General features: G+C 57.3%; 1 protein-coding gene across 8 annotated transcripts in view; it reads left to right on the forward strand.

The window, feature by feature from the left end:
• The window catches only part of LOC105494393 (heparan sulfate proteoglycan 2), a 116,832-nt gene that overhangs the window by 78,193 nt on the left and 10,676 nt on the right, over nucleotides 1-27,963 (forward strand). For 4 of the 8 annotated variants that reach the window (XM_024796759.2, XM_071098926.1, XM_071098909.1 and 1 more), the window contains 43 exons: nucleotides 149-207; nucleotides 383-550; nucleotides 709-819; nucleotides 2,855-2,955; nucleotides 3,046-3,226; nucleotides 4,331-4,456; nucleotides 4,568-4,720; nucleotides 4,797-4,939; nucleotides 5,254-5,389; nucleotides 5,471-5,628; nucleotides 5,921-6,071; nucleotides 6,836-6,987; nucleotides 7,073-7,205; nucleotides 7,672-7,817; nucleotides 7,979-8,114; nucleotides 8,208-8,359; nucleotides 9,103-9,238; nucleotides 9,409-9,560; nucleotides 10,330-10,468; nucleotides 10,567-10,718; nucleotides 11,260-11,395; nucleotides 11,512-11,663; nucleotides 11,840-11,978; nucleotides 13,141-13,292; nucleotides 13,484-13,631; nucleotides 15,143-15,294; nucleotides 16,002-16,143; nucleotides 16,512-16,663; nucleotides 17,065-17,206; nucleotides 17,304-17,444; nucleotides 17,773-17,907; nucleotides 18,164-18,348; nucleotides 20,002-20,197; nucleotides 20,468-20,647; nucleotides 20,928-21,188; nucleotides 23,002-23,206; nucleotides 24,666-24,763; nucleotides 25,361-25,627; nucleotides 26,382-26,491; nucleotides 26,693-26,840; nucleotides 26,923-27,039; nucleotides 27,415-27,432; nucleotides 27,702-27,813. In XM_024796759.2, coding sequence (XP_024652527.2) covers nucleotides 149-207; nucleotides 383-550; nucleotides 709-819; nucleotides 2,855-2,955; nucleotides 3,046-3,226; nucleotides 4,331-4,456; nucleotides 4,568-4,720; nucleotides 4,797-4,939; nucleotides 5,254-5,389; nucleotides 5,471-5,628; nucleotides 5,921-6,071; nucleotides 6,836-6,987; nucleotides 7,073-7,205; nucleotides 7,672-7,817; nucleotides 7,979-8,114; nucleotides 8,208-8,359; nucleotides 9,103-9,238; nucleotides 9,409-9,560; nucleotides 10,330-10,468; nucleotides 10,567-10,718; nucleotides 11,260-11,395; nucleotides 11,512-11,663; nucleotides 11,840-11,978; nucleotides 13,141-13,292; nucleotides 13,484-13,631; nucleotides 15,143-15,294; nucleotides 16,002-16,143; nucleotides 16,512-16,663; nucleotides 17,065-17,206; nucleotides 17,304-17,444; nucleotides 17,773-17,907; nucleotides 18,164-18,348; nucleotides 20,002-20,197; nucleotides 20,468-20,647; nucleotides 20,928-21,188; nucleotides 23,002-23,206; nucleotides 24,666-24,763; nucleotides 25,361-25,627; nucleotides 26,382-26,491; nucleotides 26,693-26,840; nucleotides 26,923-27,039; nucleotides 27,415-27,432; nucleotides 27,702-27,813 — 6,273 coding nt within the window. The remainder of the gene's footprint in view (nucleotides 1-148; nucleotides 208-382; nucleotides 551-708; nucleotides 820-2,854; nucleotides 2,956-3,045; nucleotides 3,227-4,330; nucleotides 4,457-4,567; nucleotides 4,721-4,796; nucleotides 4,940-5,253; nucleotides 5,390-5,470; nucleotides 5,629-5,920; nucleotides 6,072-6,835; nucleotides 6,988-7,072; nucleotides 7,206-7,671; nucleotides 7,818-7,978; nucleotides 8,115-8,207; nucleotides 8,360-9,102; nucleotides 9,239-9,408; nucleotides 9,561-10,329; nucleotides 10,469-10,566; nucleotides 10,719-11,259; nucleotides 11,396-11,511; nucleotides 11,664-11,839; nucleotides 11,979-13,140; nucleotides 13,293-13,483; nucleotides 13,632-15,142; nucleotides 15,295-16,001; nucleotides 16,144-16,511; nucleotides 16,664-17,064; nucleotides 17,207-17,303; nucleotides 17,445-17,772; nucleotides 17,908-18,163; nucleotides 18,349-20,001; nucleotides 20,198-20,467; nucleotides 20,648-20,927; nucleotides 21,189-23,001; nucleotides 23,207-24,665; nucleotides 24,764-25,360; nucleotides 25,628-26,381; nucleotides 26,492-26,692; nucleotides 26,841-26,922; nucleotides 27,040-27,414; nucleotides 27,433-27,701; nucleotides 27,814-27,963) is intronic. The other 4 variants (XM_071098914.1, XM_071098920.1, XM_071098924.1 and 1 more) reach the window with 2 other exon arrangements.

Raw genomic sequence — 27,963 nt, forward strand, 5'->3', positions numbered from 1 at the left:
GACCTGTCTGGTCCCCAAAGTGCTTCGAGAGCTCTGAGCCCCCTCACCTGACATTGGGCAGCCTGCTGAGCTTCTGGCTCCCCAAGTCCAGCATGAGGCACTGGGGCCCTTGAGGCCTGACATTGCCGGTCCTTGTTCCCCCTTACAGGTGTGCCCCAGGTTACGTGGGTAACCCCAGCGTGCAAGGGGGCCGGTGCCTGCCAGAGAGTAAGTGGGACCATGGCCCAGGATGGGGATGATGGGCAAGGCAGGGAGCCCTGGGAATTTGGGGGATACTGGGTCTGGGGGACAGGGCTGAGGGTGGGGTACCCTAGCTTTTGGGAGAGCACAAATATCGAAGGCAATGTTGAAAGGCCCCTCCTGTCCTGGCCCCTACCCCCAGCAAACCAAGCCCCACTGGTGGTCGAGGTCCATCCTGCTCGAAGCGTAGTGCCCCAAGGTGGCTCCCACTCCCTGCGGTGCCAGGTCAGTGGGAGCCCACCCCACTACTTCTATTGGTCCCGTGAGGATGGGCGGCCTGTGCCCAGCAGCACCCAGCAGCGACATCAAGGTACCCATGGCCCTAGGCTCCTCAGCCCCAAGAGCCATCCCAGTGGGAGGGGAGGCAGGGGCCTGTCCCTGCCCTAGTGGGGTCCTGTCCTTGCGCATGGGGCTGGATGTGAGAAAGAGTGTATCTGCACCAATAAACTCCTTTCTCCTCCCCACCAGGCTCTGAGCTCCACTTCCCCAGCGTCCAGCCCTCGGACGCCGGGGTCTACATTTGCACCTGCCGTAATCTCCACCATGCCAATACCAGCCGGGCAGAGCTGCTGGTCACTGGTGAGTCCCTGCGCCCCGTGTAACCAAGACCGCCTGTCCTGGGCTGGGCTGCAGGCGGCAGATTCAGCAGATGATACATTCAGCTGCTGGGAGGGGGCAGTGGTGGCCTGGACAAGGTCAGCGGCCATGGAGATGAGGAGAGATGGCAGATTCAAGACTCATTTTAGAGGTAGGATCGGCAGGACTTGACTGGTCAGTGAAGCCAAAAGAAAAGGGTGGGCCGGGCACAGTAGCTCACGCCTGTAATCCCAGCACTTTGGGAGGCCAAGGTGGGCAGATCATGAGGTCAGGAGTTTGAAACCAGCCTGGCCAACATGGTAAAACCCCGTCTCTAGTACAAATGAAAAAATTAACTGGTCATGGTGGTACACACGTATAATCCCAGCTACTTGGGAGCACTGAGGCAGAATTATTGCTTCAACCCAGGAGGTGGAGGTTGCAGTGAGCCGAGATCGCGCCCCTGTACTCCAGCCTGGGCAACAGAGCAAGACTCTATCTTAAAATAATAATAATAATAATGATGATGATGATGATGATGATGCATCTCGGAGTCACCCTGCCCTGGCGTCCAGGGAGCTGCAGTATGTCTAGGCCAGCTCCTGTCAGTCACTGACTGAGAACTATTCTGGGAGCATCAAGTCCCCTGCACGTCTGTCCCACCCATAGGTGTGCACTGTGGGCTCCAGTGGCCTAAGAAAGCCCTCAATGCAAAGTGCAGTGGTTGGCGAAGTCAGGCAGGTGGGCACGGGGTGGGGCATGGCTAGGCCACCAGCAGCACAGGCTACAAACAGGTCAGAGAGAATCACAAGTTTGCTTTGGACGTGTTAGAGTCTGAGATGTTTGGGAAGACATCTCATTGAGTCCACCAGGCAGGCATTTGGGTATGTGAGTCTGAACTCCGGTAAGAGGCCCCAGCCAGAGAAATGAGTCTGGTTGCTGTTGGCACAGGGATGGTGTTCAAAGCTATGCGTCAGGATGAAGTCACCTAGGGAGAATGTGGCCCGAGGACAGGGCCCAAGCCCAGAGTCCCAAGGAGCTCCAGCATGAACATGTCAAATGGAAGAGGAAGGGCAGGAAGAGCCTGAGACAGTGCAGCCATGAGGCAGGAGAAGACAGGGGGCTTCATGGGAATCAGAGGGAAAAGGGCTTCCAGGGCAGCCTCTCCACTGGGAAGTCAGGTAAGGGCAGAGAAATGGCCCTTGGAGGTCGCGCTTTGACAAGAGCGGTTTTCAGTGGAGAGAAGGGATAGAAGCCAGATTGGAAGGAGGCGACGCATGGGTGGGAAGGTGGCGAGTGTGGACAACTCCTGCAAGAGTCTTGGCTCTGAAGGGAGGCCAGGAAATGGGTCATTGACCACGAGAGCATGAGGTCAAGGGGGAGTTTTCAGAAATGGGAAATCCTAGAATGCACTCTGGACTGAAGTGATCTCATGAGAAGGAGACACTGATGTCGTGAGAGCAAAGGAAGCACTGGGGAGGGGTGGCACTCAGGCGCAGCGGTGGGACAGGGTGGGGGCAGGAGAAGGGGCCTGTCCTTCAGGGACCAGTACCTAGAGAGCCGGTGGGTTTGGGAGGCTGGGAAAAGTCCTGACTAGCCGTTTCTATTTTCCCAACAAGTGTGTGTCAGTACCACTAGCTAAGAAAGTGCAAGGGTGGTTGGAGAGGCTGGAGGAGATGGGAGGAGGTGTGAAATAGTTGTTTTTGGGGGATAGAAACTCAAACCAGACGGAGAAACCCAGTTGGAGTGAAGTGTGATGTGTCAGGAGCTTATTGTGGTTTGTGATCAGAAACTGGAGCCAAGTGGACTCATGGCGTGGTGTTCCCTAACCACAGCCGTGGCCGCTCTGTGTGGGCAAGGAGGGCGGGCATGGTGGGGTTTAGCCGGAATGGGGGAGGGAGGCGCCAGGGAGTGGAATGAGAGTTAGGCTGGACCAGGAAGGAAGTGATGCCTAGAGGAGGTTATGGAGAAAGACAAAGTGGCCACAGGACCAGGGCCTAGCCAGCACCGGCTCACAGGGGGCTTCCCGTCCCTGCAGAGGCTCCAAGCAAGCCCATCACAGTGACAGTGGAGGAGCAGCGGAGCCAGAGCGTGCGCCCCGGAACCGATGTCACCTTCATCTGCACAGCCAAAAGCAAGGTGTGCAGGGCAGGGAGTGGGGATGAGGGAAGTCTGTCTTCTGGGGTCTCTGAGCCCCACCCATGACCCCCTTTCACCTTGCCCTGCTAGTCCCCAGCCTATACCCTGGTGTGGACCCGCCTCCACAACGGGAAGCTGCCCACCCGAGCCATGGATTTCAACGGCATCCTGACCATTCGCAATGTCCAGCTGAGCGATGCGGGCACCTATGTGTGCACCGGCTCCAACATGTTTGCCATGGACCAGGGCACAGCCACTCTACATGTGCAGGGTACACCTCCCATCTATACCTGATTCTCCCACCCCAGCTCTCCCCGCATGCCCACCGGGATTAGCACAGCATTTCTTCATTCAGCCGATCATTTCTGAGCACTGCTGCACGCTTGGTCCTGGCCTAGGCTCTGCAGAAGCAGGGGAGAGAAGCATATACAGTATCTCGGCCCTCCTGAAGTACAGGTTCTAGGCAGGGAGACCATAAGCATGGGAATAAATGAACAAGCAAGATAACTACACATGGTGATGAGTGCCAGGCTAGGAATAACAGAGTGACGAGAAAGCAAGAAACGAGGTGGGAGAAGGCCAGGCGCGGTGGCTCACACCTGTAAGCCCAGCACTTTGGGAAGCTGAGGCAGGTGGATCACTGGAGGTCAGGAGTTCCAGACCAACCTGGCCAACATGGTGAAACCCTGTCTACTAAAAATACAAAAACTAGCTGGGCGTGGTGGCAGGTGCCTTTAATCCCAGCTACTCGGGAGGCTGAGGCAGGAGAATCACTTGAACCAGGGAGGCAGAGGTTGCAGTGAGCCGAGATTACACCATTGCACTCCATCCTGGGCAACAGAGCGAGAATCTGTCTCAGAAAAATAAAATAAAACAAGATGGGAGAGGCAGGGGCTACTCTAGACAGGGCAGTCAGGGAGGGCCTCTCTGAGGAGGTGACACCTAAGCTGAGACCTGAAGGAAAGGTAGGCATTGAGTGAGTTAGAGAGCTGGCAGAGTGTGCTTGGCAGAGGGAGCAGTACATGGCAAGGCCCTGAGGCAGGAGCACATTGCTGAGTTTGAGGAACAGCAGAGACTCTGGGGCTGGGGCTGTGGAAGGGAGGACGGGTGTGGGCAGAGTGGAGAGCATGAAGTATGTGGTGGATGACGGTAGGAATTTTGGATTTTATTCTAAAAGCAACAGGGAGTCATGGACAGGTGTCAAGGGGGGAGGCCACAAGGTCCTATTGACATTTCCAGAGCTCCCTCTGGCTCCTATGTGCACAGATGGCCGTGGAGAGCTAGCCTGGAAGCAGAGAGAGTGGCAGTGAGGCTCTTGTGTGAGTCAGATGACACCCCCCACCCTGACTGCATGTTCCTTTTCCTCCCTCGTCAGCCTCGGGCACCTCGTCCGCCCCTGTGGTCTCCATCCACCCGCCACAGCTCACAGTGCAACCCGGGCAACTGGCGGAGTTCCGCTGCAGCGCCACAGGGAGCCCCACGCCCACCCTCGAGTGGACAGGTGAGGCCGTGATGGGAATGACATTCAGGGCCTGACTCTCCTGGGTGTGGGAGGAGAGAGGCAGGACTCTGAGCAGGCTTGGTGGGTGCTGACCCCGCATCTGCTCGTCAGGGGGTCCTGGCGGCCAGCTCCCTGCAAAGGCACAAATCCGTGGTGGTATCCTGCGCCTGCCAGCCGTCGAGCCCACAGATCAGGCCCAGTACCTGTGCCGAGCCCACAGCAGCGCTGGGCAGCAGGTGGCCAGGGCTGTGCTCCACGTGCATGGTGAGAGGCCGGGCTCAGGGTGGGGGCCGGGAGTGTGCTCAGCCCAGGGCGTGTTCTCACAGCACTCTGTCTGCAGGGGGCAGTGGACCCAGAGTCCAAGTGAGCCCAGAGAGGACCCAGGTCCACGAAGGCCGCACCGTCAGGCTGTACTGCAGGGCTGCAGGCGTGCCCAGCGCCACCATCACCTGGAGGAAGGAAGGGGGCAGCCTCCCACCACAGGTGAGGAGATGGACCCACCCAGGAGGCCCACTGGCTCTGTAGAGAGTCCCAGCCACCCTTCCTCCCCCTCCACGCCCCACCCCACGCCCCACCCCACCTCCTCCTCTGTGGCTCCCTTCATCTCCAAGACGGTGGCCTCCTGCCCCTGCATTAGCAGGGAGCCCCTGGCGTCCTCCTGGCTGCCTGGCGTTTGTCCTCCTTCATGCCCCACTGGGCCCTAATATTGGCCCTGCACCTTTTATGCCCTGTCTGTCCCCCTGGCGAGCCGTTGCCCAGCCGCCTCTGGGGCAGCTGACCCTTCTCGTCCGTGGCAGGCCCGGTCGGAGCGCACAGACATCGCCACACTGCTCATCCCAGCCATCACAACTGCTGACGCCGGCTTCTACCTCTGTGTGGCCACCAGCCCCGCAGGCACCGCCCAGGCCCGGATCCAAGTGGTTGTCCTTTCAGGTGCGGGCCCTCTGGGAACGGAGGGCTGGGGAGGGCAAGCCAGGGCTCCCCGGGGCCTGCTGACCCCTACTCTGTCCCCAGCCTCAGATGCCAGCCCACCACCAGTCAAGATTGAGTCCTCATCACCTTCTGTGACAGAAGGGCAGACGCTCGACCTCAACTGTGTGGTGGTGGCAGGGTCGGCCCACGCCCAAGTCACCTGGTACAGGCGAGGGGGCAGCCTGCCTCCCCACACCCAGGTATGTGGGCCCTCCCCACACCTAGGTATGTGGGCCCTGAGCCTATGGCAGGGTACCAGGGTGCAGGGGCTGTGGCGGAGGCGGGGACCTGTACGCGGGGCGGGAGAGGCGGCACACCGTCCCACACTTTCCAATAGCAGAAGCCAGGCCTCATCTCCCACCCCGCCAGCTTCCAGCATGGGATGGCTCAGAGCAGAGCCAGTGAGAGTTTGAATGAATCACTGAGGCTGAGGGAGTGGTGACAACAGCCCCCATCCCTGTCCTCACATACCTCTGCCTCCTCCTGGCCCAGGTCCACGGCTCCCGACTGCGGCTCCCCCAGGTCTCACCAGCTGATTCTGGAGAATATGTGTGTCGCGTGGAGAATGGATCGGGCCCCAAGGAGGCCTCCATTACTGTCTCTGTCCTCCACGGCACCCATTCTGGCCCCAGCTACACCCCAGGTGAGGAGCCAGGTGCAGCTGGGCCATGGCTGAGCCCTAGGCGCTCCCAGGGAAGATGCCGGTGGCTTCTTCAGTGGCACCAGGACAGAGGGGTTGTTCGAGGCAGGCTTTGACCCTTCAGTGCCTGCTCAGAGAGAGGAGGGGGCTAAATGGATGGGAGGGGGTCTAAGGCTGATCCAGCTTACCTGGGCTCGCTGTGAGGGACTGTTTCAGAATTTGACAGGAAGCAGCAGTGTCCGGGTTGAACACTAAGCGGGGAACTGGCTGACCTGGTTCAAATCCCAGATCTGTCCCTTAGCAGCCTTGAGCTAGCTTTTACCTTTTGGGGCCTCAGATTCATCTATGAAATGGAGCAGTTACCACCCACCTGCTTGGTCATGGTGTGGTTTAAAGGAGACGGTGTCTGTGCAAAGTACTTGTGAGCACACAGAAGACGCCCTGTAGAAGGGAGGTGTCTCATTGTCATCTGCATCCTGGGGCGCAGCCTGGGTAGTAAAGCTTGCTGGTTCCCTACAGACCAGAGAAGCTCATCATCAAGAAGTCATGGTTGGGTCAGTGGGGCTCCAGCTTGTGGTTAGAGGTTGGGGAGGGAAGAAGCCATACTCAGCTGGCCATGTGGAGGCAGAAGGGTGTGGCCCTAGTCCCAGAAAGGCTACCTGTCAGCCGTCCCCACTAGGGCCTGGTCACAGCCCAGAGCCCTCTGCCCCAGGGCTACAGGTTACAGCCCAAGAGTCCAGGCCTCTGAGCAGCCCCTCTGTGTCCAGCGCCCGGCAGCACCCAGCCCATCCGCATCGAGCCCTCCTCCTCACACGTGGCTGAAGGGCAGACCCTGGATCTGAACTGCGTAGTACCTGGGCAGGCCCACGCCCAGGTCACATGGCACAAGCGTGGGGGCAGCCTCCCTGCCCGGCACCAGGTATGGCAGCCCTCAGAACCACCTTGCTGGAGGGGCTGGATGGGACTGTTCCGACCCCCTCCCAACCCACCCCATTTACACACAGACCCACGGCTCGCTGCTGCGGCTGCACCAGGTGACCCCGGCCGACTCAGGCGAGTACGTGTGCCGTGTGGTGGGCACCTCCGGCCCCCTGGAGGCCTCAGTCCTGGTCACCATCGAGGCCTCTGTCATCCCTGGTGAGTGACTCCCAGTGATGTGGAAAGCTGGAGGAGGCGGACAGCCCTCCAGGGTGGTGAGATCCCAGTGACCCCTGTTGCCAACAGGGCAGGAGGCCCACACTGGAGCTGGCTGCAGGGCCCTGCCCAGGCAGACCCCACCCGTCAGAGTAACCACTGCCTTCCCATCACACTTCGCTTTGGCCACATGACTCCTCAGGCATCCCTTCCCACCTCCTCTTCCTCTCTCCAAGCCTCCACTACCCTCATCTCTCTCATTTCTTCACTCCCCTCTGCAAGGCGTGGTCCATGCCCTGGTCCTCCCATTGGGGTTGCTGAGCTGAGGGCATCAAGCCCAGGCTCCCAGGTGCCTGAAAACCTGGACCTGGCCTTGGAACCCTGGGCTAAGCTAGCTGCAGGGTGGGCGACCCCTGCCCTCTCATCTCAGGAGCATCTACGACTCTCACTCCCATCTCCACTGCCGCAGGACGCGTCCCACCTGTCAGGATCGAGTCTTCATCCTCCACAGTGGCCGAGGGGCAGACTCTGGATCTGAGCTGTGTGGTAGCAGGGCAGACCCATGCCCAGGTCACATGGTACAAGCGCGGGGGCAGCCTCCCTGCCCGGCACCAGGTACAGGGCACCAGGAATGTGGGATGGGGCCATGGGTAGTGGATTGTAGGGTCCTAGCCCCTAGCTGAGGGGCCAGCCCTTCCTAGATCAGGGAGAAGGGGTGGGGCATCTGCTTGCCTCCAGGAAGCTCCACTCTCACACTTCTCTCCACGGCTGCCCAGGTTCGTGGCTCCCGCCTGTACATCTTCCAGGCCTCACCTGCCGACGCGGGACAGTACGTCTGCCGGGCCAGCAACGGCATGGAGGCCTCCATCACGGTCACAGTAACTGGGACCCAGGGGGCCAACTTAGCCTACCGTGAGTGGGGCCACTAGGTTGGGCTGGGATGCAGAGAACAGGCTGGGTCAGCTTCAGAGAACAGGAGTGACCGGTGACCATCTTATCCCTCAGCTGCCGGCAGCACCCAGCCTGTCCGCATCGAGCCGTCCTCCTCACAGGTGGCTGAAGGGCAGACCCTGGATCTGAACTGCGTGGTGCCTGGGCAGTCCCATGCCCAGGTCACATGGCACAAGCGTGGGGGCAGCCTCCCTGTCCGGCACCAGGTATAGGACTGGAGGACAGACAGGCCACGAAGAGGAAGCAGGGTCCCTGGGTGGCGGAGGTTATTGGGGGGAGGGCTAGAGGCTCCCCTCAGATCGGGAAGCCCTGGACCCCATTGCAGAGATGTATCGTGCAGTGGTTAGAACCCAGAATCGGGACTGACCAACCTGGGTGTGAATTTTGGCCCCACCACTTAGCTTGTGACCTCGGACAAATTACTTAACCTCTCTGTGCTATAGTTTCAGGGCCTATAAAATGGTAAGAATAGTATGTACTTTACAGAATTATCTTAAATATTTATATATATGCAAAATCCTCAGAGCTTAGGCTCACAGAAAGTACTCTAAGCTGTTAATATTACTATAATACCATTAGCTATTGTTGTTACTGTAATTTGTAGAATTTAGGATACCACTGATTGCAAGATCCACTATGATTTTATGTACCTCTAAGAAAAAGCTTCCATTTGTAAGGTTATTCATTTTAGATGCATCTTGATTTTAGAGGTATTGAAATGTGTGTCTAGAATTGATGAGATGTGGTATGAGTATGTACCCAGCTCACTGGGGCTCCTGGGGTCGACCACCCGGCTCCTGGACAAGAGTCCCCCTTCCCCATGTGAAGGACAGGGAAAGTGATCCAGAGCTGGTGGCCAGGTCTTGGGGGTCAGAGTGAGGCAGGATTGCAGGTTATAGGAGCAGGGGTGTCCTGAGGACTCTCTCTGACTCACCCCCATTCTGACCAGACCCACGGCTCCCTGCTGAGACTCTACCAAGTGTCCCCCGCCGACTCAGGCGAGTACGTGTGCCGAGTGGCAGGCAGCTCCGTGCCTCTAGAGGCCTCCGTCCTGGTCACCATTGAGCCTGCGGGCTCAGTGCCTGGTGAGTAGCTCTCAGGGAGGGCAGGGCTGGAGGCCCAAGGTGGAAGGTTCCCCACTCTTGCAATGGCAGGATCAGGAGGCCAAGCCACAGACTGCACCTGCCGTGAGACCAGGAGCCCCATCTCATCTCACCTCCCAGCCAGCTATTGACCCTTTGCCCTCTGTCCCCAGCACTTGGGGTCACCCCCACAGTCCGGATCGAGTCATCATCTTCGCATGTGGCTGAAGGGCAGACCCTGGATCTGAACTGCCTCGTTGCCGGTCAGGCCCATGCCCAGGTTACATGGCACAAGCGCGGGGGCAGCCTCCCGGCCCGGCACCAGGTAGGAGGCAGGAGCTAAGGAAGCCTGAAGGACCCTGTAGCTGCAGTACAAGAGCATAGGCTTGACCGGGCGCAGTGGCTCACGCCTGTAATCCCAGCACTTTGGGAGGCCAAGGTGGGAGGATCACGAGGTCAGGAGTTCGAGACCAGCCTGTCGGACATAATGAAACCCCATCTCTACTAAAAATACACAAATTAGCCGGGCGTAGTGGTACGTGCCTATAATTGCAGCTTCTCAGGAGGCTGAGGCAGGAGAATCGCTTGAACCCAGGAGGCGGAGGTTTCAGTGAGCCAAGATTGTGCCATTGCACTCCAGCATGGGCGACAGAGCAAGACTCCGTCTCAAAAAAAAAAAGACCATAGGCTTTGAACTCAGGCACATTCAAGTTCAGACACTGTTCCGCCACTTGCATGCTGTGTGACTTTAGGCCAGTCACTTGTCACTTGATTCCCTGACCCTCAGTGTCCTCGTCTGCCAAATGGGCTCATGCTGCCTACCTCATCTCCCCTGTAGCATGTCAACAAACACTGGTCCCCACTTTTCTCTGGTGCCAAGTCTCAGGCGTCCCTGGCATGGGTGAGGTGGGAGGCTAGACCTAGTCCTGACACTGGGGCGGGAGATAGGAAGGCACAAGGTAGTTTCCCCTGGAAGAGCTTCCATGAAGTTCCAGCTGGCTGGGCTGGGAGTGGCACCCGGGAAGGGAACAGGAGCTTGGTGTGAGCCGCAGTGACCGGTTCTGAGCCTGCCTCCTCCCTCCTGACCCTCCTAGGTGCATGGCTCGAGGCTACGGCTGCTCCAGGTGACCCCAGCTGACTCAGGGGAGTACGTGTGCCGTGTGGTTGGCAGCTCGGGCACCCAGGAAGCCTCGGTCCTTGTCACCATCCAGCAGCGCCTTAGCGGCTCCCACTGTGAGTGTCTAGGGGGTCACGCAAATGGTAGAGGGCTGGGGGGCCCCCACTGCAGCCTCAGCGGCTCCCACACCCTGCCTTCCATCTTGCCCTCCCAGCCCAGGGCGTGGCATACCCTGTCCGCATCGAGTCCTCCTCAGCCTCCCTGGCCAATGGACACACCCTGGACCTCAACTGCCTGGTTGCCAGCCAGGCTCCCCATACCATCACCTGGTATAAGCGTGGAGGCAGCTTACCCAGCCGGCACCAGGTACAGGGCCAGCAGGTGGGGAGGGCAAAAGCAGGGCACACCAGCCCCCAGTGGGAAGAGAGGGAACTCTCAGAACCTCACTCTGTGCTCATTCAGTCATTCAACAAACATTGAGTATCCTTGCTGGATGGGTCCTAGACTGGTGCTGAGAATACAGAAATAAGGCTCCCTGACCTCAGGGAGATCCACTTATGCGCCAAATCTCACTGAAAAGCTGCTCCGGGCCATGTCCTGTGCCTGGCACTGAAGATTCTGGATGGAATGAGACAGCTGCCTGCTCTCAGGCAGCTCGCAGGCCGTGGGAGCCCCAGCAGTATACTCGGTCAACCCTGCGGAGGGCCTTAACAGGCTTTCTGGAGGGGTGACAAAAGGCTAGTCCACCCCAGCCCAGAGACAGGCCACGTGCTATGCTGGGAGCTTCAGGAAGGCCACTGAGGAGGCAAGGCAGGGGGGCTCCCAGAGTCCAGGGGGCAGTGGCAGCAGTGCCCAAGACGTAGAGGTGCTGCCCACACCTACACCTCCTGCCACCTGCTTCCTGCAGATCGTGGGCTCCCGGCTGCGGATCCCTCAGGTGACTCCGGCGGACTCGGGCGAGTACGTGTGTCATGTCAGTAACGGTGCAGGCTCTCGGGAGACCTCGCTTATCGTCACCATCCAGGGCAGCGGCTCCTCCCACGGTGAGAGCAGAGAGGGCGGGGGTCAAGACAAGTGGTACAGGGGGTGGCAGAGAGGTCCCCAGTGCCATCACTGTTACCTCACTCTGGCGGCGTGGTCCACACCCCTCTGTCCCCAGTGCCCAGCGTCTCCCCACCAATCAGGATCGAGTCCTCTTCCCCTACGGTGGTAGAAGGGCAGACCTTGGATCTGAACTGTGTGGTCACCAGGCAGCCCCAGGCTATCATCACATGGTACAAGCGTGGAGGCAGCCTTCCCTCCCGACACCAGGTACAGAGTGGAGCCACGGCAGCAGGGGTGGAACCCTGGTCTCCTGGGGTGAGCAGAGCAGGCTCCCTGTCTCATGGACTGGGCCCTGGGTAGACAGACAGCAGCCTCGACAGGCTGAGCAGGAAGGCCTGAGCCCTCCACTCCCTCTTCCTCTCCTTCCCCATCCGCACGCCCAGACCCATGGCTCCCACCTGCGGTTGCACCAAATGTCTGTGGCTGACTCGGGCGAGTATGTGTGCCGGGCCAACAACAACATTGATGCCCTGGAGGCCTCCATCGTGATCTCCGTCTCCCCTAGAGCTGGCAGCCCCTCCGGTGAGTCTGCCCAGGAAAGGGACAAGGGATGCAGGCAACAGTGTTCCCTGGGAAGGAAGGAACTTTCGGGTCAGAGTCCTCAGACCTGGTGGTACTCAGGCAAGGGCCAGTGGAAAGATGTGTGGGTTCAAAGGCCGGGCGCGGTGGCTCATGCCTGAAATCCCAGCACTTTGGGAGGCTAAGGTGGGTGGATCGCTTGAGCCTAGGAGCCCTGGACAACATGGTAAAATCCATCTCTACTAAAAATACAAAAATTAGTCCGGCGTTGTTACCTATAGTCCCAGCTACTTGGGAGGCTGAAGTGGGAGACTTGCTTGAGCCCAGGAGGTTGAGGCTGCAGTGAGCTGTGATTCACTGTGCTCCAGCCTAGGCAACAGGAGTGAAACACCATCTCAAAAAAAAAACCCTGGGTTCAAATCCTGCTTGTACCACTAAGGGACTTAAAGAGTTACCTTTCCCTCTCATCCTCAGTTTCCACCAGTGAAATGGGGGCATTGACCTTTCCAACCTCTCAGAAGTACACTGTTGAATACAGTGGCTACGGCTACCCCATTTCTAACATTTCAAGTTCTCAATAGCCACATGTGGCTTGCAGCCACTGTCTTGGCCTGTGCAGATAAAAAACATTTCCATCATGGCAGGAAGTTTATGGACTTTGTGAGGGTTAAGTGAGTTAGTGCATTTAATGTGCTTAGAGCAGTGCCTGGCGTGCCATAAGTGCTTTCTAAGTGTTGACTATTGTTATTATTTTTTTTTTTTTTTGAGAGGGAGTCTCTCTCTGTCACCCAGGCTGGAATGCAGTGGCGCAGTCTCAACTCACTGCAACTTCCGCTTTCCAGGTTAAAGCGTTTCTCCTGTGTCAGCCTCCGAGTAGCTGGGACTCCAGGCACATGCCACCATGCCCCACTAATTTTTGTATTTTTAGTAGAGACAGGGTTTCACCATATTGGTCAGGCTGGTCTCAAACTCCTGACCTCAGGTCATCCACCCACCTTGGCCTCCCAGAGTGCTGGGATTACAGGCATGAACCACCATGCCCGGCCAAGTGTTAACTATTATTATTACTCTGGGGGGGTGAGATTTTCCATGGCAGAGGCTCCCACCAACCCTGTTCCCAAATCTGACAATGGCTGAGCTGACTCACTGGTCTCTGTTCACCCAGCCCCTGGCAGTTCCATGCCCATCAGGATTGAGTCATCATCCTCACACGTGGCCGAAGGGCAGACCCTGGATCTGAACTGCGTGGTCCCCGGGCAGGCCCATGCCCAGGTCACTTGGCACAAGCGTGGGGGCAGCCTCCCCAGTCACCATCAGGTACGCAGCCGGCAGGAAATGGTGGGAGGGCCGCTGGATGTGGGGGCCCTGGCTAGCTCTGCTAGGAGGGAGACTAGGAGCCCCTGTGGGGTGCAGTACCCACCTGTGTCAGAGGTTAGACCCTGGCCCCAGGCTTTCAGAGATTCCAGACTGGCACCTGACTCTGTTCCTCTGTCCTGTCCCCTGTTCAGGCCCACGGCTCACGACTGCGGCTGCACCAGGTGTCCCCGGCCGACTCGGGTGAATACGTGTGCCGGGTGATGGGCAGCTCTGGCCCCCTGGAGGCCTCAGTCCTGGTCACCATTGAAGCCTCTGGCTCAAGTGCTGTCCACGTCCCCGGTGAGGGTCCCTGCGGCGGGACTGGGAGGACAGAGGAGGGAGGAAGGGACAGAGAGCCAGTGGGCAGAACTGGGAGAAGGAAACACTTTCTAGCACTTGGCGAGAACGGCCGCTCTGATTCCAGACTCTACCTCCCACCACCCACATGGTCCCAGGACCGAGGAGCCAGCGTAAGTGGAGTGGCTCCTATCCCTCTCCACAGCTTGCGAGCACAGGCTTTGGAGTCTGGCATCTGTGCATGAGTCCCGGCTCCTCTGGCCACACTTGGAGATGTGGCACAAGGGACTTCAGCTTTCCACGTGTCACTGTCCCTTATCTGTAAAGAAGGGGTAGTAGCGCTCTTGTTTTCTACTATCTAATTACAGAGTTCCCAAAAGCCTGGGACTGCACCTCTGCGAGGATTGAAAGGTGATTTATACATCTTTATTAGGGCCGGTGTGGTAACTCACACCTGTAATCCCAGCACTTTGGGAGGCCGAGGTGGGCGGATTGCCTGAGCTCATGACCAGTCTGGTCTCAGAGTTCGAGACCAGTCTGGACCACATAGTGAAACCGCACCTCTACTAAAAATACAAAAGTTACCTGGGCGTGGTGGCACATGCCATTAGTCCTAGCTACTCGGGAGGCTGAAGCACGAGAATCACTTGAACCCAGGAGGCGGAGGGTGCAGTGAGCCGAGATTGCACCACGGCACTCCAGCCTGGGTGACAGAGTGAGACTCTTTGTCTCCAAAAATAAATAAATAAATAAATAAATAAATGCCTTTATTAGTACTGGTGACATATGAGGGACAAAAAAACACATCAAGCTTGTCCTTATTTCTTGGAAATCTTTGTTTATGATGGGGCTAAGTAGTTAAGGTTTTTTAAAAGTGAATCAGTTGAAAGGAAAATGTCCAGTAATTAATAGCACACGGGGCACATGCTATGCAGAAATCATAAGGGGATACGGATTGCTAAGTAGTAAACATGATCCAGCACCTCTTAGGTGCTAGGCCCTGTCATATTTACACATATTAGTTCATTTTGTCTTCACAACAGCCCTTTGAGGTAGATGGCATTGTTCTCTCCAGTTTACAGATGGGGAAACTGAGACTCAGGTGAAGTTCTTTTCCAAAGGTCATACCGCTAATCAATGGCAGAGCTAGGATTTGAATCCAGGCAGTCTGGCCCCAGAGTCTGGGTTCTTAGCCACATTCTCTCCAAGTTTGCCAAACATTAGGGGCCTTGTGGTCTGTGTGGAGGTATCTAGACCTGAGCCCTGGCCCCACTGGTGCTGGGGAGCGAGGGAGGAGGAGGAGATGGTGGGGCTACTGCCTGGGGGCGGGGCTGGGGGAATGAAAAGTGTCTCCACCTCCCAGGCTAGCCCAGCTGCTCCAGGCCTCAATGGAATGGGAAGGGAAAGAAGCCATGTCCCAAATGGCCTCTGGTCCTAACATCTGGGCCCCAGGGGAAGGGCTGAGGGCATCAGGGTGGGTATCTCAGCTCACTGACCTCTCCCCTGTGCCCCAGCTCCAGGTGGAGCCCCACCTATCCGCATCGAGACCTCCTCCTCCCGAGTGGCCGAAGGGCAGACCCTGGATCTGAAGTGCGTGGTGCCCGGGCAGGCCCACGCCCAGGTCACGTGGCACAAGCGTGGAGGAAACCTCCCTGCCCGGCACCAGGTAAAGGAGCTGGAGAAGGAGGCATGCCTCCTCCACACCCACAGCGGTCCTGCCTGAATCCAGCCCTGAAGGGAAAGTGGTCTCAGCAACCGGGGCTTGTGGGGAATGGCAGCAGGAGGCCACTGGAGTCAGGAGGTTGAGAGCAGGCTGGGCACACCAGGGCCACCACCAGCCCCACACCATCTTGGTGCAAAATAGAAAAGGACACCTCTGGCCAGGTGCAGTGGCTCATGCCTGTAATCCCAGCACTTTGGGAGGCCGAGGCAGGTGGATCACTTGAGGTCAGGAGTTCAAAGCCAGCCTGGCCATCGTGACTAAACCAAAAATACAAAAATTGGCCAGGCGTGGTGGCAGACGCCTGTAATCCCAGCTATTCGGGAGGCTGAGGCAGGAGAATCACTTGAACCCAGGAGGCAGAGGTTGCAGTGAGCTGAGATTGCACCACTGCACTCCAGCCCGGATGACAGCGAGACACTGTCTCAAAAAAGAAAGAAAAGGGCACCTGTTACTCAAGGCTCTTGACTTCCTCCTACCAGAAAAACCATCCTACTAAACATGCCCTCCACAGTGCAGGCTGTCAAAGGGGTCGCTGCCAACAGGATGCACCTACATATCTGTGCATGGCAGTCCCCGGGTGTGGGTGCCAGAGGCCTGGGCATCTGAAGGCTCCCAGCTCACCCTCCCCACTCTCACCCCACCTTGGCCAGGTCCACGGCCCACTGCTGAGGCTGAACCAGGTGTCCCCAGCCGACTCTGGCGAGTACTCGTGCCAAGTGACTGGAAGCTCAGGCACCCTGGAGGCATCTGTCCTGGTCACAATTGAGCCCTCCAGCCCAGGCCCCATTCCTGGTGAGTGACAGGGAACAGTGGGCGATGCACAGGCACGGCGCCCCTTCCCAGCGCTGCTCCTCTCCTCTCTCCCAGCCAGGCGCTTACTGTTGCCTGCCGGCGGGGTTTCGTACCACAGAGGATCAAGCCAACCCAGGTGTTCCCAAGTCTGACGATGGTCCCGTCCCCTCAACCAGGGGTCCCCAGCCCTGGGTGTCAGGAGGACACTTGAGTCCCCAGGGAAAGGAGACCCTTCTTAGGTTACATCAGCCACTCTCAAGCCACTGCACCCCCAGGACCAACTGGAGTTGGCCTTCACTGCCACCACCTTCAGCCCCTGCCTTGATCCCGGGAGCCTGGCCTCTCTCACCCACCCCCTGTGCCCACAGCTCCAGGACTGGCCCAGCCCATCTACATCGAGGCTTCCTCTTCACACGTGACTGAAGGGCAGACTCTGGATCTGAACTGTGTGGTGCCCGGGCAGGCCCATGCCCAGGTCACGTGGTACAAGCGCGGGGGCAGCCTCCCCGCCCGGCACCAGGTACAGGGGCCAGGATGGGGAGGATTCCAGGGCAGGCAAGGTTAGACCTGCAGTTGCTTTCTGCACCCAAACCTCATGCAAACACCAGCCTGCTTGGGTACCCCGGGGGATAAAATACTTTTGGGGGACGAGTTCACCAGCCTGCAAATCAGGATACCTGGGTTTTTCGCTTGGCTCTGCAGCTGAATCATTTCCTGGGCCTCAGTTAAGTTAAGTTGCTGGGCCACTGTAAAGTTAGTGGGTTGGACTTCTAGGATTCTGGGAACAAAGCTTCCGTCAGCCCTGCCAGCTGGGGCCCTGGGCTCCCGAGAGAACTCTTGGGCACCGGCACAGGTGGGCTTGGGGACATTTCTTGTCCCAGGGACTTTGCCCTGATAACTGTCCCCTCGCTGCTCTGACAGACCCATGGCTCCCAGCTGCGGCTCCACCAGGTCTCCCCTGCTGACTCAGGCGAGTATGTGTGTCGTGCAGCTGGTGGCCCAGGCCCTGAGCAAGAAGCCTCCTTCACAGTCACCGTCCCACCCAGCGAGGGGTCTTCCTACCGTGAGTACGGCAGATGCCATGGGCAAGGGGGGAAGGGGAGGGCCCTGAAGCTGAGCCCACCCCTGCTGAGCCCAGCCCTCTGCCCCTTTGGCCCCAGGCCTTAGGAGCCCGGTCATCTCCATCGACCCGCCCAGCAGCACCGTGCAGCAGGGCCAGGATGCCAGCTTCAAGTGCCTCATCCATGATGGAGCAGTCCCCATCAGCCTCGAGTGGAAGACCCGGAACCAGGAGCTGGAGGGTGAGCCAGGCTGGCAGGCGGGTGGGCAAGCCGGGGGCAGGTGTGGGGGTGCCGTCATCCCCACTGTGCAAGGGTGGGGTGGAAGTCTGGACGCCCCACATTCATGGTGTGGCCCTGAGTAAGGCCCTTCCCATCTCTGTATGGCGAGGGCGCTGGACCCAGGAGTTTCCAAGGCCTTTGTTACCTTCTGCTCTCTGGGACTCTGTGAGCTGGACACACCCAGGCCGGAGGGGTTGGAGGCGTGGGCCCAGGGGCACAGGCTGGCAGCACCAAGACACGAGAAGGACCAAGTCAATCCTCTCTCACCCTCCCCCATGCAACCTTACAGACAACGTCCACATCAGTCCCAATGGCTCCATCATCACCATCGTGGGCACCCGGCCCAGCAACCATGGCACCTACCGCTGCGTGGCCTCCAATGCCTACGGCGTGGCCCAGAGTGTGGTGAACCTCAGTGTGCACGGTGAGGGGACATTGACTCTGTGGGGCTCTGCCCTCCTGTTTCCAGCCCTGATTCTCAGCTCAGAGCCTCCAAGTTTAAATCCTCCTTCTACCACTGACTCTGTCTTGGGCATTCTCCCTGTCTGAGCCTCAGTTTCCGCCTCAGTGCGGTGTGGAGACAGGTGCCCACCCAGCACTTACTAAGCTGGAGACCATGGCAGTGTGGGTGACCAGCAGAGCCCTGCCTGTGTGTCAGTGGTTGTCATTCCTCCGCACAGGGCCCCCTATAGTGTCCGTGCTCCCCGAGGGCCCCGTGTGGGTGAAAGTGGGAAAGGCTGTCACCCTGGAGTGTGTCAGTGCCGGGGAGCCCCGCTCCTCTGCTCGTTGGACCCGGATCAGCAGCGCCCCTGCCAAGTTGGAGCAGCGGACATATGGGCTCATGGACAGCCGCGCAGTGCTGCAGGTGAAGCCGGGGCTGGTGCCTCGCTGGGTCTGAGGCCCAGTCCAGGGCCCAGCCTTGAGCAGGTGTTTGGAGGAGATAGTAGTAGATGGGCGGGTGGTGATGAGTGGATGGAGAGAGGAAGGGAGGAATGGGATGGGATGGAATGGGTGGATGGCGAATAGACTGGAAGATGAGAGGGTAGAGAGAAGGAAGGTAGGAGAAGGAAGAAAGAATGAGTGGAAGGATGGGAGGGTGGGTCGAAGGCCAAGTGGATGGATGGACTAATGGGGTGTCATGAGGATGAGCCCTCAAGCAACCAGATGGGAGAGCTAAAAACCAAGGAAAGGGCCAGGCATGGTGGCACGTGCCTGTAATCCCAGCACTTTGGGAGGCCAAGGCAGGAAGATCACTTGAGCCCAAGAGTTCAAGACCAGCCTGGGAGGCCGAGGTGGGTGGATCACCTGAGGTCGGGAGTTCGAGACCAGCCTGGCCAACATGGTGAAACCCCATCTCTACTAAAAATACAAAATTAGGCGGGGCGCAGTGGCTCACGCCTGTAATCCCAGCAATTTGGGAGGCTGAGGCGGGTGGATCACGAGGTCAGGAGATCAAGACCATCCTGGCTAACATGGTGAAACCCCATCTCTACTAAAAATACAAAAAAAAAAAAAAAAAGTCTGGGCATGGTGGCGGGTGCCTGTAGTCCCAGCTACTCAGGAGGCTGAGGCAGGAGAATGGCGTGAACCTGGGAGGCGGAGCTTGCAGTGAGCCGAGATTGTGCCACTGCACTGCAGCCTGAGTGACAGAGCTGAGTGAGACCCTGTCCCAAAAAAAAAAAAAAAAAAGTACAAAATTAGCTGGGTGTGGTGGCACACACCCGTAGTCCCAGCTACTCGGGAGGCTGAGGCAGGAGAATTGCTTGAAACAGGGAGGCAGAGGCTGCAGTGAGCCAAGATCACGCCACTGCACTCCAGCCTGGACCAGACAGAGCAAGACTCCATCTCAAAATAAATAAATAAATAAATAAAAATTAAAAATAAAAATAAAATTAAAAATTAGCCAGGTATGGCAGCACATAATTTTTATGGCAGCACATAAAAATTAGCCAGGTAGGCCGGGCGCGGTGGCTCAAGCCTGTAATCCCAGCACTTTGGGAGGCCGAGACAGGCGGATCACGAGGCCGGGAGATCGAGACCATCCTGGCTAACACAGTGAAACCCCGTCTCTACTAAAAAAATACAAAAAACTAGCCGGGCGAGGTGGCGGGCGCCTATAGTCCCAGCTACTCGGGAGGCTGAGGCAGGAGAATGACGTGGGCCCGGGAGGCGGAGCTTGCAGTGAGCTGAGATCCGGCCACTGTACTCCAGCCCGGGCGACAGAGTGAGACTCCGTCTCAAAAAAAAAAAATTAGCCAGGTATGGCAGCTGTAGTCCCAGCTATTCAGGAGGCTGAGGCGAGAGGATTGCTTGAGCCCGGGAGGCAGAGGTTGCAATGAGCCAGGACGATGCCACCGCACTCCAACCTGGGCAACAGAGTAAGACCCTGTCTCAAAAATAAATAAATAAATAAATACCAAGGCAGGTAGAGGAAATAGGGAAAACCAAGCCAGAGCTGGGGCTGACATCAAAGTCCCCACTCAGTACCCACATAACCAGCCTCCTTGCTTTCTCCCAGATTTCATCAGCTAAACCATCAGATGCGGGCACTTATGTGTGCCTTGCTCAGAATGCACTGGGCACAGCACAGAAGCAGGTGGAGGTGATCGTGGACACAGGCGCCATGGCCCCCGGGGCCCCTCAGGTCCAAGCTGAAGAAGCTGAGCTGACTGTGGAGGCTGGACACACGGCCACCTTGCGCTGCTCGGCCACAGGTGTGGCCAGGGACTGGCACATAGGGCTGGCAGGGCAGGGATGCCCTGGGGTCTGAAATGTAGGCACATGTGATCTAGAGATGATGTCATGCCCAGGGGTGGGGAGTACGGGGAGACCGTGTTGCTAGCATCCCCCAGTGATGGCTGAGGAACCCAGCTGGGGTCCCATAGAGGGACAGGATCACCCAGGGCCCTTCCTCACCACAGCCACCCTCTGCGGCTCCCTGAGGTAGCCCAGTGACTTCTGTCATCTTCCATTCAACTCCACAGGCAGCCCCGCGCCCACCATCCACTGGTCCAAGCTGCGTTCCCCACTACCCTGGCAGCACCGGCTGGAAGGTGACACACTCATCATACCCCGGGTAGCCCAGCAGGACTCGGGCCAGTACATCTGCAATGCCACTAGCCCTGCTGGGCACGCTGAGGCCACCATCATCCTGCACGTGGAGAGTAAGGCCTCATCCCTTCTTTGTCTGCACCAAATGGAGATATGAGCTCCCCAATAAGGCTCCACCCCACACAGAACCCCAGGAACCCCATCCAGAGGTCTCCAGGCACAGCAGGGTCCCAGAGCCTGCCCTTGCCTGACACCCCACCTGGGACCTTTGCTTTCCTTATCCCCGGTCCTCTGGGCTCACCATTCAGTTTTCCTGGACACCTGGATCCAATGACCTGCTGCCATTCTGACCTTTGCCCTCCCCCATCCTGACCTCTGTGTCCCCCTACCCAGGCCCACCGTATGCCACCACGGTCCCAGAGCACGCTTCGGTGCAGGCAGGGGAGACGGTACAGCTCCAGTGCCTGGCTCACGGGACACCCCCACTCACCTTCCAGTGGAGCCGCGTGGGCAGCAGCCTTCCTGGGAGGGCTACTGCCAGGAACGAGCTGCTGCACTTCGAGCGTGCAGCCCCTGAGGACTCAGGCCGCTACCGCTGCCGGGTCACCAACAAGGTGGGCTCAGCCGAGGCCTTTGCCCAGCTGCTCGTCCAAGGTAAGCAGCCCCGGCTCAGGGTTTAAGGGGGTCACCTTTCCTCTTGGCCCTTCGATGACCCAGCTAGGCAGACTCAGGTGGGAAGGCCTCCCTCCATAACCCCACCTGGAATGCCCTCATCTCCCCTGTTCTCCGGGGCCCAAGGCAGGTCCAGGAAGCCCTCCATCACGTGTGCTCAGCTCCTCTAGCTCTCACGGCTGCTCCCCACCTTTGGCACAGCCCTGGCACTGCCGAAGGAAACCATTCTGTGTACGTAAGCACCCCAGCCAGCCTCCCCTGCCAGGCAGTGAGAATGCTCAGGGCAGGGCCTGGACCCAGGCATCTCAGCAGCCCTGGGCTTAATTGAGGGCGACACGGCCCAGGATGGGCTGGGTAAATGCTTGACAGGGACAACAGTGAATGAGTGACAGGAGCGCCCACCCCCGGCACGCCCAGGGCTTCAGTGGATCTTAAGAAGGCCCAGCATTTCCATGGCCTCTTGCATCAATGATACAAATGAGAGCTTTTGGGCCCAAACTCTTAAAGTAGCACAGCATGTAGCCCTCTGGTCACGGGCCTGGACTGTGGACTCAGACCTGGGTTCAAAGCATAGCTTGGCCATTTGCTGGCTGTGCAACCTTGGCCAAGTCACTGAATCTTTTTGAGCCTCAGTTTCTTTTTTTTTTTTTCTTTTTTTTTTTTTTTTTGAGACAGAATCTCACTCTGTCACCCAGGCTTGAGTGCAATGGCACGATCTCGGCTCACTGCAACCTCCATCTCCCGGGTTCAAGTGATTTTCGTGCCTCAGCCTCCTGAGTAGCTGAGACTACAGGCATGCACCACCATGCTTGGCTAATTTTTGTGTTTTTAGTAGAGAAGAGGATTTGCCATGTTGGCTAGGCTGGTCTCGAACTCCTGACCTCAAGTGATCCACCCACCTCAGCCTCCCAAAGTGCTGGGATTATAAGAGTGAGCCACCACGCTCGGCCTGAGCCTCAGTTTATCTGTAAAGTGGAGAGAACAATGCCAACCACGTAGGCTGAGTTGGAAAGGTACACAGAGGTAAACACAGATGTAAAACTGTAGTTCACAGTAGGCACTTAGTAAATGGGGACAATATGCATCTGCCCCCGCCTCCCATCTGTCCCCTGCACGTGTAGGTGTCTTTGCCATGGCCAAGTCCCTGGATTCTCTTATTTAAACTGCAGGCAGAATAGGCTTTGCTGTCCTCCCTTAAAATGTCTGAGTCTGGCCGGGCGTGGTGCTCATGCCTGTAATCCTAGCACTTTGGGAGGCCGAGGCTCGCGAATTGCCTGAGCTCAGGAGTTCGAGACCAGCCTGGGCAACATGGTGAAACCCCGTCTCTACTAAAATACAAAAAAAAAAAAAAATTAGCCAGGCGTGGTGGCGGGCACCTGTAGTCCCAGCTACTCGGGAGGCTGAGGCAGGAGAATCGCTTGAACCCGGGAGGCAGAGGTTGCAGTGAGCCAAGATCATGCCACTGCACTCCAGCCTGGGGACAGAGCAAGACTCCATCTCAAAAAAAAAAAAGTCTGAGTCCCTCCCACTCTTTTCGTGGCCTACCCTCCCCACCCAGAAGTGAAGAGCTGTGGAAACAGAGCCCAGCTCTCCACAGGCCCTTATCCGTGTTGGCAGAATGGCGGCTGCGAGTGCAGATGAATGAATCTGCCACTGAAGGGGCTTTTTTCCCTGGTCAGAGAGGCTATCAGGAGAACATTCCTTGAATGTTGGGCTGGGGGTTTCCTGGGTCCCCGGAGGGACATCAGGGACATCACACACATGTACCTGCAGAACCTCATACATGTCCCCGCAGGCCCTCCCGGCTCTCTCCCTGCCACCTCCATCCCAGCAGGGTCCACGCCCACCGTGCAGGTCACTCCTCAGCTAGAGACCAAGAGCATCGGGGCCAGCGTTGAATTCCACTGTGCTGTGCCCAGCGACCGGGGTACCCAGCTCCGTTGGTTCAAGGAAGGGGGTCAGCTGCCTCCAGGTCACAGCGTGCAGGATGGGGTGCTCCGGTAAGTGGGTCTGGGGGCAGGACTGGACTTGGGCAGCACAGCCCAAAGCTCACAGTGAGCAGAGTTAAAGCACCTGCCCCAGGGGGCGTAACATGAAGCACTGTCCTTGGACACATCACTTTACCTCTCTGAGCCTCAGTGTTCTCAGCTGTACGATGGGTTATATAAGACTGAATGAGGCTGGGCGCAGTGGCTCACGCCTGTAATCCCAGCACTTTGGGAGGCCGAGGCGAGTGGATCACCTGAGGTCAGGAGTTCAAGACCAGCCTGACCAACATGGAGAAACCCCGTCTCTACTAAAAATACAAAATTGGCCGGGCATGGTGGCACGTGGCTATAATCCCAGCTACTAGGGAGGCTGAGGCAGGAGAATCGCTTGAACCTGGGAGGCGGAGGTTGCAGTGAACCAAGATAGTGCCATTGCACTCCAGCCTAGGCAACAAGAGTGAAACTCCGTCTCAAAAAAAAAAAAAAAAAAAAAGACTGAATGAGGTCCAGGCACGGTGGCTCACGCCTGTAATCCCAGCACTTTGGGAGGCCGAGGCTGGTGGATCACCTGAGGTCAGGAGTTTGAGACCAGCCTGGCCAACATGGCTAAACCCTGTCTCTACTAAAAATACAAAAACTAGCTGGGCGTGGTAGCGGTCACCTGTAATCCCAACTACTCGGGAGGCTGAGACTGGAGAATTGCTTGAACCCAGGAGGCAGAAGTTGCAGTGAGCTGAGATCGTACCATTGCACTTCAGCCTGGGCGACAAGAGCAAAACTCTATCTCAAAAAGAAAAAAGACTGAAAGATTATCTAAAGCACTTGCCCAGTGCTTGGTGCTTGGAAGGCCTTCAGTAAACAGTGGCCCATTCATATTTATTATTAGTGGAGGAAAGAGAACAGACCCTGGGGCCAGAAATGTACGAATGACCCCAGATCTTAGCTCTGCTGCTTGATAATTGTAATCTTGAGCCCTAGACCATAAGGTCTTTGTCCAAAATGGGTGTGGTGCCCCCCAACCTGCCTGCCTACCTCTAGTGGTTATTGGGAAACTAGAATGCAACACTTTGTGCTGTTCTTCGTCAGTTTTTAACGCCCACACAATTGCAAAGCATTCTTTTTTTTTTTTTTTTTTTTTTTTGAGACAGAGTCTCACTATGTCACCCAGGCTAGAGTGCAATGGCGCAACCTCCGCCTCCCGGGTTCAAGTGATTCTCATGCCTCAGTCTCCCAGGTATCTGGGATTATAGGCATGCGCCACTACGCCTGGCTAATTTTTGTATTTTTAGTAGAAACAGGGTTTCACCATGTTGGCTAGGTTGGTCTCGAGCTCCTGATCTCAAGTGATCCGCCTGCCTCAGCCTCCCAAAGTGCTAGGATTACAGGCATGAGCCACTGTGCCCAGCCCAATTGCAAAGCATTTTATCAAATGTTTTCATTTTCCTGATGTCTTATTATTTTTTCTTTACAGAATCCAGAACTTGGACCAGAGCTGTCAAGGGACATATATTTGCCAGGCCCATGGACCTTGGGGGCAGGCCCAGGCCAGTGCTCAGCTGGTTGTCCAAGGTAGGAGGGTGGCTTCAGGCCTCTGCTAAGAGTAGGGAACAGAGATGAGAAAGGGAGAGAGGCACAGAGCCCAGATCCTGTTCCCCAGGAATCCCCCTAAATGTGTCAGAATAAAGAGAAATATTCTATTTTGCCTAGCTTGTGTCTAGCATAGAGTAAAAGGGGCTTGATAAATACTTCAAGGGAGGGAAGAAGGATATGGGTGGAGTGTGTGAGTGCTCAGATGAACTGATGAAGATTGAATCAGTGTGAACTGGGCATGGTGGAACACACCTGTGGTCCCAGCTACTCAGGAGGCTAAATTGGGAGCATTGCTTGAGCACATGAGTTCTAGGTTGCAGTGAGCTGTGATCACACCTGTGAATACAGCCAAGACCCTGTCTCTAAAAAAACAAAAGAATAAGTGGACACGTGAGTGAGTAAATGCATAAGACCTGACAAGTGAGTGTGTTTGTGAGTGAATGCATGAAAAAGCGAATGAGGAACGAATGAATGCTGGAGCTTCAGTGCTCACCTTTCTTTGGGCAGTCTATGGCCTCCCTCGGGCCGGGTCTGCAGTGACTGATCTCACTGGACCTCCGCCTCCCTCCTCCCCAGCCCTGCCCTCGGTGCTCATCAACATCCGGACATCTGTGCAGACCGTGGTGGTCGGCCACACCGTGGAGTTCGAATGCCTAGCACTGGGAGACCCCAAGCCTCAAGTGACATGGAGCAAAGTTGGAGGGCACCTGCGGCCTGGCATTGTGCAGAGTGGAGGCGTCGTCAGGATTGCCCACGTAGAGCTGGCTGATGCGGGACAGTATCGCTGTACTGCCACCAACGCAGCCGGCACCACACAATCCCACGTGCTGCTGCTTGTGCAAGGTGAAGGCTGGTGGGGACTTTTGTTGGGGGGCAGTGAGTGGGGCTGGGGCTTCTCCTGCCGTCATCTTCTGCCTGCCCGCTCTGCTCTTCCTTTCTGTTCACTTGGGATATTTTCCATTGTGTGTATTTAAGGGGCAGGTTTCATAACAGGTGGCAGCAGCAGGGGATAAAAGTGAGATTCCCCCAGGGTAGCCTGGAATGTACAGGGAGAGAGCTAGGCCATAGAGCATCAAGAAGAAAAAAGAAACCTTGTCCTCATCGGCAGGGAGTGCCTGCTCTGCTGGGAGAGACTTGCAGCATGGTCTGAGGGCAGAGACATAACCCAGACAACAAACAGACCTAATAGAGAGTAAAACAAGGACAACAGATGCAGGGCAGACACAAACACTGTGTGTTCTTTAAAGGCAATTCCTTTTTACCCCAAGCCCTGTGACTTGCCTCCAAACTTTCTTACCTATACTGTCCCTAGTACGCACTTCTCAGGTCCCCAGAGGGCTGCACAATTTTTTGCCCAGGCATGTTGAAGAGGTCTCAGGCTGTGGAGTGACATGGATCTGGCCCTGAACCCTGACTCTGCCCAGCAAAGAGCAAACAGCCACTTTTCCCCCTCTAAGCCATAATTTCCTCATCTGTGAAATGGAATGTAGTGGCTTCCTTCAAGGGGTGGTGTGAGGATGAAACGAATCAGGGTGCAGGCTGGGCACACATCTGTGACTGTCATGTTGATGGCCTATGTCTCTTCCATGCCTCTCAGCCTTGCCCCAAATCTCAATGCCCCAAGAAGTCCGTGTGCCTGCTGGTTCTGCAGCTGTCTTCCCCTGCATAGCCTCAGGCTACCCCACTCCTGACATCAGCTGGAGCAAGGTAAGCACTGGAGAGGGAACCAGCAGGCATCCCTGGGGGGCTGGGACCAGGTCTGAAGCATCTCAGTGTCCCCAGGATGTGGCACAGGCTTGGCCAAGAGTAAATGCACAATGTTGGAAGGTGGGCCTGAGGCACAGATGGGAGGCAGGCCCCTGGAGCTGTGGGCCAAGGCCAGGGCCCTCAGTGCTGGTGTGTTTGCAGCTGGATGGCAGCCTGCCACCTGACAGCCGTCTGGAGAACAACATGCTGACGCTGCCCTCAGTCCGACCCCAGGACGCGGGCACCTACGTCTGCACTGCCACTAACCGCCAGGGCAAGGTCAAAGCCTTTGCCCACCTGCAGGTGCCAGGTAAAATACCACCCCCAAGAATTGGCAGTGCCCTGCCCACTCCCTGACTGGCAGGGTCTCCAACTGTGCTCTCTGCCGGCAGAGCGGGTGGTGCCCTACTTCACACAGACCCCCTACTCCTTCCTACCGCTGCCCACCATCAAGGATGCCTACAGGAAGTTCGAGATCAAGATCACCTTCCGGCCCGACTCAGCCGATGGTGAGCAGGAGGGTTCATTTGCGGGGTGGACGGGCCTGGGTTGAGGGACCTCGTGGAGTAACTGCCATCATGGCTTGAGCCCTGGCTGCCCCTCAGTCCTGCCCCAATCCCTCAGCCCTCCCTCTCCAGAAGCCCCCAGACCTCTGGGCCTCCGCCCTGGCATACCTTCTCTCACGCCTCCCCACTTCTCCGTCCCTGCCTCTTTGATATCTCCAGCCTCCCCGTGGCTCCTCTGCCACCAGGGCATCACCCCCAGTCCTCCTGTCCCAGCTTCCTCTCCCCATCTCTGCTCCTTCCTCCTTCCCCTGCCTCCATCTCACCCTTTCCTCCTCTCTTTCTCTCGTCTCTTACGGGTCTCTGACTTTCACTGTCCAGGCCTCCTTCTCTACTCGGGTGAGTCTCTGCCTCCCTCTCCCGCTTGAGGGAGACTCCAATGTGTGTGAAGCAAATTCAGTTTCTTTCTAGGGGTGCTCAGTAAGGCCCTTGCATTTGAGGCACCAGCCCTGAGATAGTGAGACGGCCCTGTCTGTGTGAGGAGTGCCAGAGGGAGGGACAGGTTCCGAGAGTGGACAGGCTCAAGAGCTTGGGTCATTTCTAGGGTGGGGGAGGATGGGGAGCCTGTGGCTGGATGGGAGGCCCCTTACACAGTGGTGCCCATCCAGGGATGCTGCTGTACAATGGGCAGAAGCGAGTCCCAGGGAGCCCCACCAACCTGGCCAACCGGCAGCCCGACTTCATCTCCTTCGGCCTCGTGGGGGGAAGGCCCGAGTTCCGGTGAGACCCCCAGCCTCCCCGTGTATAGGGGGACTGGACACAGGGCTTTGGTCTGGCAAGCACTACCCTGGGCTCCATTATGCAAAGGAGATCTGGAGGAAGGAGAAAATGTGGCCGTTCCCCTTGGTGACCACCCAGTCTGCTGGAGTA

The sequence above is a fragment of the Macaca nemestrina genome, chromosome 1 (genome assembly GCF_043159975.1).
Source record: "Macaca nemestrina isolate mMacNem1 chromosome 1, mMacNem.hap1, whole genome shotgun sequence".
In the NCBI taxonomy this organism is placed as follows: Eukaryota; Metazoa; Chordata; class Mammalia; order Primates; family Cercopithecidae; genus Macaca; species Macaca nemestrina.